Source organism: Homalodisca vitripennis, chromosome 4 (assembly GCF_021130785.1).
Source record: "Homalodisca vitripennis isolate AUS2020 chromosome 4, UT_GWSS_2.1, whole genome shotgun sequence".
In the NCBI taxonomy this organism is placed as follows: Eukaryota; Metazoa; Arthropoda; class Insecta; order Hemiptera; family Cicadellidae; genus Homalodisca; species Homalodisca vitripennis.
In genome coordinates, this window is record NC_060210.1 from 52,194,412 (window position 1) to 52,208,421 (window position 14,010).

The 14,010-nt window shown below is 32.7% G+C and overlaps 1 protein-coding gene across 22 annotated transcripts in view; it reads left to right on the forward strand.

The window, feature by feature from the left end:
* Nucleotides 1-14,010, forward strand: part of LOC124359309 (TLD domain-containing protein 2) — a 498,415-nt gene that overhangs the window by 482,509 nt on the left and 1,896 nt on the right. For 21 of the 22 annotated variants that reach the window (XM_046811944.1, XM_046811946.1, XM_046811947.1 and 18 more), the window contains 3 exons: nt 4,361-4,520; nt 9,833-9,954; nt 13,519-13,688. In XM_046811944.1, coding sequence (XP_046667900.1) covers nt 4,361-4,520; nt 9,833-9,954; nt 13,519-13,688 — 452 coding nt within the window. Of the gene's footprint in view, nt 1-3,396; nt 3,713-4,360; nt 4,521-9,832; nt 9,955-13,518; nt 13,689-14,010 lie in introns of those variants that run through there. The other variant, XM_046811951.1, reaches the window with a different exon arrangement.

The following is a 14,010-nucleotide window of genomic DNA, read 5'->3' on the forward strand; positions in this document are numbered from 1 at the left end:
GTAATACAGAACACACATTTGTAACTGTTATTTAGATTCTATTTAGATTGTATTTTCAAAAATGTGAAAGTGAATGAAGAATTTTAAAAACTACGTAACTTAGACTAGAATACAGGAACAGTGCCTTCCGGAACCTATTCGGCAGTGTTTTACCAATATATTGTAGTTTTTATAATCCCTGGTTACGAGGTTTACTTTTTATAAATTTAGCTATATATATATATATATATATATATACAGGGGTGCTGAAAAGTCCCGGGACGGTCTAAATAACTTTTGAACTAATTACAATATAAGAACCAAAATTTACATCAAGCTTTTGCTCATATAAAACTATTATTTTATGTATTTCACCATGATATTCTGCTTATGGGGAACGTCCCGCTAGGGGTTGGTGAAAATTCTTAAATAGAAGCATAGGTCGAGTCGTACATCAAATTAAAGCTCTTTTAATTAGAAATATTTTTGGCGAAAATCTGACGTAAAACAGTTGACGCATTACAATCGATTGGGATATTGTCAGCAAACTGAAGCCAAACACTTTGAACATTTGTTATAACTGTTTTGGTAAGTGATTTGAAGTAAAAGAAGTAAAATAAAAGATTAAGTGTCTCAGTTTTCTCTAACAACCAGAGTGTTTGCATTTGAAAAATTGTGTATTTTATAATTTTTGAGTGTCCGCCATTTTGTAATGCGTCAACTGTTTTACGTAAGATTTTAGCCAAAATGTTTCTAATTAAAAGAGCTTTAATTTGATGTACGACTCGACCTATGCTTCTATTTAAGAATTTTCACCAACCCCTAGCGGGACGTAACCCATAAGCAGGATATCATGGTGAAATACATAAAATAATAGTTTTATATGAGCAAAAGCATGATGTAAATTTTGGTTCTTATATTGTAATTAGTTTCAAAAGTTATTAGACCGTCCCGGGACTTTTCAGCACCCCTGTATATATATATATATATATATATATATATATATATAGCTAATATGATCATATTATGCAGCATAAAAGATTGCCAAAGCCACTGTGGGTGGTGGATGTGGGTAATTAAGGCTTGACATGCCCCCCTAACACAGGTGCAGTTCATCCATGTCAGTATCAACATTCTATCATGTAGGTTGCTGGACGAGCATGATTTTACCAACACGATGTATACATTTATATGACATTTAAGATTTAAAGCACTATTTAAATTTGTCTACTACCTTTGCTTTAAAAATTATTAGCTAATTAACTAGAAAAATATTTAGCTTTACAATTTATTTGTGGATTCTTGCAAGCAATATCTGGCTATATTAAATATTTGTTATCTTGATTTACATATTTATTTTGACCATTTATATTTTTAATTTTGAAATGGAATGCATTGAATTATACGGTCAACATTTTCTTCTGTAAGTTTTTAAAGTAATAAAATCAATACCACAGAACAATATTTAACATACTAGCAATCACTATGCTTGTAGCCATGCTTGCTAAGAACACTCAAGGCCAACAAGTCTAAAATATACTTTCTTTAATAAGTTAGTTAAAAAATATGTCACCCATTAACCATATTCAGTTTGTCATTAAGTTTATTATATTTAAACAAAATAAGTTAATAAAGTTATGAGTTTGAGCAGATTTTAATTGTACAACATTGTTTTGGTGCAAATTGTCAACTCTAAACATCAGTGCACTCAAATGCACTTAATGTTGTCTAATGACACTGTATAAGCTTTAATGCTAGGATATGAGCAATGTAGGTAACAAACGGTAAAGCACCTTACTCCTGGGTTCCAAAGTCCCTCTTGTTTGCCTTCCAGGCTGAGCTTACAAAGTATTCATTGAATATTAGTCAACTCTTTTATAATAAGACAGACATTATAAAACTTAAGCAGGTCCCTTACCAACCTAAATGTGCAATTTATCTTTCTTGAGGGAGGATCATATAAGCTTCTTAAGTCAGAGAGTTTCAAAATATTGGGAGATTATAATTAACTGTAGGAAATATTACAGTATCTGTATATATTCAGTATCTTTAACGTAATCATTTAACATTAAAAATTAATATAATTGAAATGTGAAATTAGCTTCCTTATGAAAATTAAAGGAATTATTAATTATTACAAAATGTCCTTTTAAGACCTGTCCCATGTCCATATGGCACTCATTCTACCTTAAGCCAATCAGCATTAAAATGTTGTGTAGCTCCTCAGTCTCCTGTTTCCTGGGAGGCAGTAATGTCAGAAGCAGCTACGAATCATTGGCATATGAGATGTAAAGAAATGGTTTGCAGTTGTTCCCCAAGTCAACAGCTAGGCAGAAGTCAAGTGTCACCAGAATACTTCTTAAAGTTATATCACTGTTTAATTTTCTTACACAGAACTTTTAATTGTTGTTGTGTTTCTGATCATCAGATTTTAAACACCATTTATCATATCTTGTTTTTAATAATATTTTAATGTAAACACTGTATGCCAATGAAATCCACAGGTCACATGTATTCAGAAAGCTCTAGGTTTGCTCAATTAAGTCTTTTTTTATCTCAAACAAGTTATAACAGATTTATATCTTAAAGTGTTTGTGTAATAGAGTTTCCTCTCATTGACATTAATTTTATGATGTTTCAATGAATAGTTTCCCAAATTGTTGTTCTTTTGTTTGATTTTAAATTTATTTTGGTTCAATCAAATTTTATTGGTTTTTTAAAACTTTTGTAATATAAATTTTTACTTTAATATATATTTGTTACATATGACTTCATTTTAAAGTATATTGTTAAGCAAGACATAATTTAAATGTAAAGTTCTACTTCACATATGAGTTTATACTGTGAGTTTCAACAAAATATTGTATTTCACCAATTTAAAATTTTATGGTTTGAATAAAAAAAGTATAAGAAAAAACTGAGTCCTCGATTTAATATATTATGGTAATATATTATGGTTTAAACTTCTATAGATTATAATTTAAAAAGTGAATCAAATTAATTTTCATTTTAAAGTGGGGAAAGGTGATGTAGAGGGATAAGCTATTTATGAAGGAATAACCCTTGTCAAATTTTGAACATCATGCTTTGAAATCTTCCAGTTCCTGTTAATATTAGGCATATGGTGTGTACAAGCATAGAGAAACAGAGTTGATCACCATAGTCAACTAAGGAATGAAAGACAGAGGAGGGAAAGTCAGTCCTCGGTGTATTCTACAGTGTAACAATTGACTACAAGAGTAGAGCACATGAAGTTTGAAAAATGTGAAAGAGTTTATACTGTAACATCTGAGCTTCTATTAGTTCTGTTTTTATTGTATCCGATGAATTTTCAGGTTATTTTAATCTTTTAGTTTTACATACCTTTGAAAATATTTTACAAGCAAAATTCAAAACCTCAAAAAAGCTGATTACAGCAAAATAGTTAATTAGTGCCAAAACACAACACCAAGTGTAGGCTAATGAGATGCTGTGATGTATGACAACAGGTGGCAGCCGTGAGGTGCACCTGAGCCTGGGCTGTGTATCCAGTCTCTCTGTGACAACTGTGCAACAGAAATGTGTGTAATGTGAACCTTAGCGTTGGCATCTAACAATGATTGACAAGGAAAAACTTCTCTTTTGTATGGGTGTGTTGAGGAACTGTCTGTGTGAAATAATACGTAGTTGGTTTTCTATTTTTTCTTGCCTGGACTGCAAGACCAATGCTCAGGTTGGGGCAGGGACTAAACAGGTAACCTAGAGAAAACAACTTCATGTTTATCATTTATTACGTTCCTTCTCGACGTTTAACACACATCATTGGTGGCTACTGTCATCATTCTTCTGTTTCCCACTTATTTACATATGCTTCTTGATGCAAATATCGCTGCTAACAAAGTTTCGTCATAGATGTTTTGCTGTTAAAACTGGATTCAACAAAACTGTCCAAACATCCAAACTTCAAATTGAAATTACTTTATATCATATCATATTTGTAAAATTAACCAAATGATGTAAAATTTACTAAACAAATATTACTAAGAAGTATTTTATTTTGTGTAGATAATAAAATAAATTAATCTGTAAGAAATGACAGTGTGATAAATTTTTAAAAAGGTAATTATATCAGAATTTCAGGCTAACCAAACTAAAAATTATTGTCCTCAGCAGCTATCTCTAGTTGATGACCTACAGAGTGTTCAACACATAAATGGTTTTTCCTGTCAACTCATCAAATTGTGTGTTACAGAACACAACACTAACTGTACTTTCTGTCATCAGGTACTGTCTCTGATTCATGTTCTGCCAAGAACCCAGCTCGCAAGAGGTTGTTCCTGTCTAGATCTCCTCTAACTCTCTGCTATAGGAATCAAACACTAACTGTCTATCCTGTCCTCAGGTGCTGTCTATGAGTGAGGAGCTACGACGGGCCCTCTATGCAAGCAGTGCTGCCTCTTTAGACCTCGAACTCTGTGTTCCTGACCTCAACGGAGTCACTGAGATTCTCTCTGAGGATCACCGCAAGCAGCTATGCAGACATCTACCTGCCAGAGCTGAAGGTAAAAATATAAATTTTTGATCAATTAACCCGTAAAACTGTAGCCCAACATTCAAACTCCTTAAAACGGCCAACTATTACTATTTAGGATAATTTGACTAAGAACATTTACAATAATAGAAACGCTAAGTTTCGAGATTTGACGTCTTCCCCTCTTCTGTTATGATATCCTAAAACATATGGATAGCAATAAACACGCCAAAGTCGAAGGTAACAGCAAAAAATTTCTTAGCCCAAAGAATGTTTTCGTCAACATCATTTTTTGTTACTATATTTTTTGTAGCAGTTCTCAAAAATCACATTTCTGTACCACTTTAACATATAACAATTGCATACATCAATAGTTTTGTTATTCTGTCAAATCATCCATCATTAATAGGTTAATGAATTTAAAACAAAGAACATTATTATAAAATTATTAATAAGAACATATACACCAAGCTATTATTTAACTTTAAAAATCTCAGTGTATTTGAGTTCCTGTAAGAATCATAGAGAACATGGTCATTATTTCAGTTGGAATACCATCTATTCAAAAGCGCTCACTCCACTCTTGAATAGAGTATTGCTGATGAGCTCAGAGGATATCAGCTGTATTGTGGGCTCTCCGAATGTAGCTTCTTAGTGTTTTCAATTGCTGTCACCAACCAGCGATGACCTCATTCACTACTTTATAATTTTGCTACATTTATTGATATACTCTTAAATTGTTCAAACACATTCATATTAGTTCAGACATTGTTTGATTTTGTATATACTCTTTCAATTTAACCTGGTATGTAAAAATTAATCACCTTGACAGACATTTGAATTTACTATATTAATTTAAATTTAATAACTTTTCATGTTGTTTTATTTAACAATAACATTTAAATTTACATTTGGAGAAAGAAATGTTAGCATACGGGGGAAGATTTTATTAGTTATCTTGCAATAACTTAGTAGTCACTTTGGTAATGTCAATTTAATTGTCAACTGCTACGGATGTAATTGTGTTGCCTCACCTTGGAAGCTACTCACACCTGGCACATGTAGGATTACAATGTTAGTACTTAACTAATGTAATCTATTTTAACATAATGTGTTTTCGTTAAAAAAGGATTCATCTATGGTAGATGAGTGGTTGTCTGGCATCTTAGCAATTACTCAGGTGTAGTAAAGTTTGAACTAAAGTTTAAGGTAAGAAAAATCTAAACTATTTCTCTTCCAGACACTCAAAGGAGAATGAATCTGCTAAATGCCAAAATTACTTTTCAAGTTTAATATCTGGAGGCTTTTTAGTAAAAATTAATTTCATTTAGACATACAAATACGTATACTTAAAAATAAATAATTAGTAATAATAAGTACAGTATAATGTAAAAATTATAATATTTTTTTCTGTGATCCTTTTTGACTTCATAATAGTCAACATTTAAATAATCAGCTATCTCTGCTGGCTTGTGTTTGAAAGTAGGATTAACCTAGTTAGTTGACCACTTATCTGTAGTTTGCAGTTCAAAACACTTGTTATCATCATTAATTATTCAAACTGTTGACTCTTTAGATAGTGATTTTGCTCTAGTAAACATCGAGTACTTAAATGTCAATTAGAATGATTTGTACAATATTAATCAATCGTGATATTTTAAATATTTTACTCTACCTAGTTAGTGTACTGTATATACTGGATATTTGACCATATTTTATGAAATGATCATTTAATTTATGATCCATAAATTATGAAAAGAAGTAACCTAGCTTTATCATTGAGACAGTTGGAATCCATCAGCATTAATGTTATTACTCAGTATTTAAACTCAGTGGAAAACAGTAAATAAATGCAAATTTTGTTTATGTATTTTTCATACTGATGGAAAAAATTATGCTAGCCATTTATAATTCATTTCTTCATGCCTGATCATTCCTTTATACTTTCTATAATGAAGTTTGCCATTTTGTTCTTCCAACAGATATAAACATAATATCTTGTCTAGGAAGGAGACAACAATAGGCGCAATGAAAGTCTCTCCACACTATAAGATTTTATCTCCTGTGTTATTGCACAATGATATCATCACTGGTACTTATCTAGCTAGCTTTACTGTCCTAAGATGATTCACATTCACAGACATGTTTATGCAACACTGGTTAACAGGAATTCCTCAAAGACTTTCTAGAGCTTTCTGTGTTTAGTGTTATTGTTAAACAGTGTGTAGGATGAGATCAAAGCACTGAGGAAGTTAATAGTGTAGTCCAATGAATTCACCTATAACTGAACAACCCATCTGAACCTTTATGTTGTGTTGAAAATTCATAGCTTGCACAATTTATAGAAGGTTGGCTAATTAGTTTTAATTGAAGTTGATGAATTAATATGGATGGGGATGAATAGTTGTTCAGAACTCTTAAATGCTTGTACATCCATACTCACCTTCTTAAATCTTACAGTAACACACACATGAAGAATGATAGAAATACGTGATAGATAACTATTAGATGGGCTCTGGCATTCCATAAACAGAATTCATTTAAATTCGTCCATTACTCACTTTTAGATGGATGGATTACGTGGAGTGCAGCTCTGATTGTTATATTGTTCTTTGGTGTTTATATATATATATATATATATATATATATTATATATACTATTCTAAGTACTTTAAAGTGTACACAAAAACAGAAACAAAAATTCAGTGCTCATGTTTAATTTTCGAGTTCACAGAAACCCTTCATCAGAACTACACTGAATTAAAACATATAAACAGAACTCAAAACCAAAAACAAAAAGTCATAACCAAAAATGTTAACAAATAAATACCATAAACATCAAGATTCCAATCAGCTGTGTGTAGAATATTTGTAAATGTTTACATAGAACTAAAAAAAATTTTTTTTTTCTATATAATATATAGAATTGTTTCGGGAGCTGACATATGAAATACCCTCCAAAAATAGAGACTTGGGAATCATCTCTTGGGAAAATTGTTGACCTTTAAGACATCATAAAAGTGCTTGAAACAAACTACTGAGTGCAGTTTTAATGTTTCTCTTTCACAATTTTTAGGAGGGAGGGGAGGTGATTTAAACACCCTTATCTACGCTTATCCATGATTCTGTTTAATCTTCTGGAGTTCATATGACTTGCCTAAGCAGATGTGTGATCCAAAATTATTGAGAATTCTGAGATTTTATACCAAGAAAACATGTATGGGAAAAAGATATTGATTTGATGTATCCCGTACCTACCACAGCAATATTTGAAAAAGTGTTTATTATATGGGCATTGAACTTTACAATAAGTTGCCTAAAAATCTCAAAAGAATGCCACAGGTTGTATTCTTAGATAGAATAAAGCCTGTTCGTCAAAAAAGTCTACTACAAGATTTCCGAATTTCTAAATGACAAAAATGTTATAATCTAGTTATTAAATCCAGTGTTTTTCTCATAAATAATTTAATTTAATAGAAAAACCAGTTGATATTCTCTGTTTTGTTATTTTGGATTTGTTATATTGGTGCTAAATTTTATAGTTTTATTTGTTAATTGTTTAAAAAAAAGAATGTTATTAAATTGTGGTGTACTACACTTTTTAAAATTACCTGAGTCAGTAATGTTTAACAAAATAAATGTTTGTCATGGGAAATTTTAATACTGTTACTTAATTTATTCACAGCTGAAAAATTTTAATATTGTTATTTGTTTTAGAGTTTATTTTTTTGATAGCGATTTTTGTTGGAATCTTGTTATTGTTAAATTGATGGTAATATTATTTACTACTAACAATGGGAGACTGAGGAAAGGGAATCATTTGACGAATATGATTTTATTTATCTAGCAATGTTGTTACCAAGGTTAATCAACTGGGGAAAAGAGGACAAGATACAAGAATTGGGGTAGAGCCTCGGGTTTAAGAACATCCAAAATGTTTATCTCTCTTTATGCAAAAGGATGGATAGCTCTCCTAGACCAGATAAGGAGGATATAAGACTGATATTAGGAATGTTGACAGGACATGGCCCTCTGAGGAAGCACCTTTTGAAGGTAGGCCTTAGTCAGAGCAGCGAATGTAGACTCTGTGGAGAAGAGGAGGAGTCAGCGGAGCACATTTGGTTGGATTGTCCTGCCATCTTAGAGACTAGGAAAAGATACTTGGGAGCATATCTCCTCAGCCCCAAGGACATTAGAGAACAGGAGCCCTTAAATCTGATTGGTTTTTTACAAAAGCCTCGGTTTTTTGAGGGCACAAATTAAAGTAAGGGAGGTGCAAAGGTCCTTTTAGGACTAAGTGCGGGGACAAAGTGTCCTCTTCCCTCAGGAAGGAAAAAAAAAAGTTAATCAACTTTCAGTGTTTATCATATTAATGTCTGACATCTTCCTACAGCTTATGCATGTCTTATTAATAGTACTTAACTTTTAACATCATATAATATTAGGTTGTATTACATAGCAGTGATAATATTTATTATTGTTCTATTTCTGACTATGTCATCTGTTTTTTACCAGTATAGATGGATCTCGTAAGATGTAATATGACAATAAACGTTTTATTCATTCATTTATATTATTAGCTTCATCACTGTAGTTTGCAATATAGGATCAGTTTAGTGATTTTTATCATGAAATCCTCTCAAATTTTGTGGTGTTTAAACCACTCATATACCTTATCATAGTGTCACTTGTTAAATTGTCCAACCATTATCAGGTAAAATTGATCTCCATCATGTTGCATACAGCTACATAGCACTTTAAGATCTGTAGTGACACTGTACAATATGCGAGGCAATCTTCAAACATAAGGCAACAACCATAGCAATCAACATATAAATACTTTCTTTCTTCTTTCGTAAATAAATATTCATTTATTAAGATAACCGATTTCGAACATGGATAAACTTGGTCCTAATCTGGAGTTCTATGTGCAGCAGACTCTACCCAGGCTGTTTTGAACATTGGACAGCAGTTCTTCACTGTCACGAGTTTAAGGCATTTAAAACAATCCATGTAGAACAGGAAACTAATATGACCACATTCTTAAACAGCCACAACAGTCACTGAACTAAGGTATAAAGAGAGCAATCTGTAGTCTTGACTGTCCCAGTGTCACTGTATTAAAGAACAAATTGTGATATAGAGTAGGAAGAAGAAACAAAAGCAACGTTTCCTAGTGATGCTGGGATTTCAAAGGAGTTTCATTACGAAATGTAGATACCTTTGTAACCGGAAAATACTTTCCCTGTATTATTTATAAATGTTTTGGTAATAATTATAAATACATATTTTGTATTGTCTGGTCTGGGCACTTGCTCTAAACAGTGATGTTGTGTGTTGTAGGATATGTTTGGACACTGGTGTTCAGCACCTCGCAGCATGGCTTCTCCCTCAACTCTATGTACCGCAAGATGACAAGGATAGAGAGTCCCATCCTCATGGTCATTCAAGACACCGAAAACAATGTCTGGGCACTTGCTCTAAACAGTGATGTTGTGTGTTGTAGGATATGTTTGGACACTGGTGTTCAGCACCTCGCAGCATGGCTTCTCCCTCAACTCTATGTACCGCAAGATGACAAGGATAGAGAGTCCCATCCTCATGGTCATTCAAGACACCGAAAACAATGTCTGGGCACTTGCTCTAAACAGTGATGTTGTGTGTTGTAGGATATGTTTGGACACTGGTGTTCAGCACCTCGCAGCATGGCTTCTCCCTCAACTCTATGTACCGCAAGATGACGAGGATAGAGAGTCCCATCCTCATGGTCATTCAAGACACCGAAAACAATGTAAGTTCATTAAATTAACTGAATAATTCAACCCACATCAAATTTTATTTCTAAAGATCAGTTTACTTACTTCAGCACAAATAAAAAATTAAATAAAATTTTACGATTTGGACAAAATGCCTGTCGCAGTTGTCTAAAAATTATAGTATTAACATTTATCTGTATTTTTCAAGACATTAATCATAATAAAGTTGTAAAATATAAGTGGGCTAATCTTTTAAAACAGTACTTTAACAAAAATATAATTTTTGCTTGGAGTTACGTTTATAGTTCTCATTCGGGTTTGTGTAACATACTGGCACTGTGTTGTCACCTACAGATCACAGTGACAATCACTTTACATACAAAGCCAGCAATCAGTTGCACCATTGACGGGGTCAAGAGGTGAGGTAACATTTCACCTTCATTTCCACTGGTAATAAGACTTATCTGCAAGCACTATGGATTTATGCTAATTTGTTATTACTCCCATCTGCAAGCTTGGAATTTCCATTGTGGAATTGCAAATATTTTGTTTCTTTATAATTGTCTCATTGATATTGTTAATACTCCTCTTTCTCAATGTTCATGCAATTCCAATTTTTCCTTCAGATATAAAAAATGAAACACTTCAAAATAACCTGATGAATTTTCAAAATATGGAACATTATCTTATCTTATCTTATTCTCTACTTATTTCATGTTTCTATTCTGTTGTAAAGTGCAACACTATTATAACAGGCCAATCTTATAATTTTATAGTGGCAATCGTCACATTTATACAGTGAGGTTAATTTATTATTCTAACTGTATGTAGTGAATGGCTTTTATACGGTTTATGAACATCAAAATCAGAAAAAGTATCTTTCCTTCCTATTAGTCTAGCTGTTACACAGTTGTCTGCAATGCCAGTATTAGTATTAACACTCCACATATACCCAACCAATGTAATGCGTGTTTGTCTCTTCTTATTGTTGATGTTTGAGAGTAAAATCTTCAGATTTTGCTGACAAATTCTTATTTGATGAAGCAGAGTAGTGAGGGCTTCAGACAGTTCCGTGTCAAGTGAAGTTGGCAGCACCAATGTTGGTTGAGCTTTGCCTGCAATCTGGACAAAACTATGTTTTCTCTATTATGAAAATCGAGAAAGCCAATGTTACAGCTCGCATGGTTACTTTAGGAAGAAGATACATTTAAATCTGAGCTGTGCACCTCCAATAAAAAGTGTTATTTGGTGCGGACTCTAAGTAAGCCGTGATCAAAGAAGTTTGGAAGAGACATTTATTTTGGATCAGATAACCTATATAAACAGAGGTTCCTATAAACTAGAGCTTATGAAACTTTGTGCTTTCTCCTTTTCTCTTTTTATCACAGTTTACTGCTGGAGTTTATTGTTAAGAGAGTTCAGCTCACTTAATCTGCTATCACTATGTTCTATTTATATATTCTCTGTAGGATACTTTGCAGCTTTTTAATATAAAATAACTAAATCATCAAAAAGTATTGATATCTTGATGACACACATTCTGGAAAATCCCAAAGTGGACTGGTGGCTATAAAAGCTTAATTTCTCAGTATTCAGGGGTATAGGATGGTAGAGATTTTGTTGACAGCCTTTGTACTGGATGAGATACTTGATTCAAACTCTCTCTGGGTTTTATCATCTCATACATGGGTCCTTGACAGGCTCGGGTTATAGAAAGTTTGGGTTCAGATGTGCTTATTCATTATTATTGACAGAGGAGGAGAACGTCTCTTTACAAAGTACTCAAAAGAGAAGTGATGATGATCTAGAGCCATCATAGCTCAATGGATGGATTTGTACTCGGGGTGCCTCAACTGCTTAGTTGGACTCTGCTGAGCATGGGCAATGTTTAGTTATTTTACGTTGTAAACAACTGTCTCCCAACAGGAAGCATGGCAAGAGGAAAGCTAGATTTTATGTCCACTGCCAATAAAGTTGCCATGTTGCTGCTAATTTCACTCAAAGTTTCTACTGAACTCAGGGTAATCTTTGTGAGTCTTACAACGAATCAAGTTGATGTTTGTGATTTATTGACTATGACTTTATCCTATCCTACTTGGATTATGGGACAGGAAAAATTTAACACTGATGAAGGAGGACACTATGAGACAAACATGGCAACAACCTCTGTGCCATTGGCATTCTGTAGAGTATTCTAGTAGAATACCTGTGTTGACATAGACATAGACATAGACATTCTTTATTGCCATTAAACATGATATGCAATAGGCATAGTCAAATTACAACATGATTTATAACCAGATTACAATAGAATCTTCAATTGCAGGTTACAAGTTAGAAAAAGTAAGTTTTACATTGCAAAAATATAAAAATATGAGTTTAAGGCACATACAAAGCGTCAACAGTTAAAAGATCCTTAAAACTAAATTAAAATGGTAACTTAGCCTAGCTTAAAATTTAAAAGTTGTCTCGTTAAAAGTGAAATTTAAAAACTCTTTTACATCATAAAATGGATTATCTATTAACCAGTTATACATAACATTCTTAAATCTAGTACTGCTGATGTGATGAACAATTGGTGGGAGCCTGTTAAAAAGCTTTATGCTCATAACATTGTAGGAAGACATAGTTTTGCTTAGCCTATAGTGAGGAAAACGAATAGTGTGACTAGACCTGGTAAAATGGTTATGTACATCAGTAGCAAGGGAGTGTTGAAATAAATTATTTTTCACATGACATAAACATACAAAGATATACAAGTTGATCACAGTCAAAATTCTCTCTCTAACAAAGAGTGGTCTACAATGGTCAGTTGAACCTGAGAAAGTTAATATCCTTAATATCTTCTTTTGTAACAATAAAACATTTAATACACCTATACCATTACCCCAATACATAATACCGTGTATTGTAGTAGCCGTGTTGAGTAGCCATTATCAAGACTACAAGTCTTTAAGGCTGACTTTCTCTCTCTCATGAGTACAATAATGTGATCAGAACTTCATCTTTCCTTCAAACACGGTAAGTTAGCATATGATCTAGTCGTATTAGAGATTGGAGTTCTTTGTAAATTAGTGAATGATAGACCATCTCAGTTGCATTGGATTTCATTATGAATTCTCAACCAAAGCTGGATAAGCTGCCAAGTGTTAGTCTCACCTATCTGACATGTGGCAGTCAGATGAATTAACCAGAAGTTAATACTGAGTATCCTGTCATATATATAGTAAAACAACTTTTACAAATTCACCAGAAATTTTTGTGTACCCACAGGTGTTTGGTGCTCTAACATCATGTGCTCTCAAGATGTCGGACCACTTCTATGGCACCGGGGAGTCATTGTTGTTCAGGTTCACACCAGAGATCCAGGTGTACAACTGGACAGGCGACAACATGTATTTCATCAAGGGCAACAACGAGTCCCTATCGATAGGAGCTGGAGAGTAAGTCTCCTTTACTAAAACATTTATCTTAACAGTTTAACACTTTTCTTTTAATACTAAATTTTATTTTTTAATCTACTGTTAAAAGTATTATTATATGCTATGGATTATATCACTTCACACTTGTTGAGTTTTAATGTTAATTAAAAATTCTCCATAATGATTATGAAAATTCAGGCATGCTATGTGTAGCAATAAAATTCAATTCAAGTTATGTAATTAAATCTATGTACTACATCTCATGTTAAAAATATAATCTATAAATTTATTGCAGTTTGTCACTAATTGTTGAAAATTATTCATTTGTTGATTTTTAAGATCA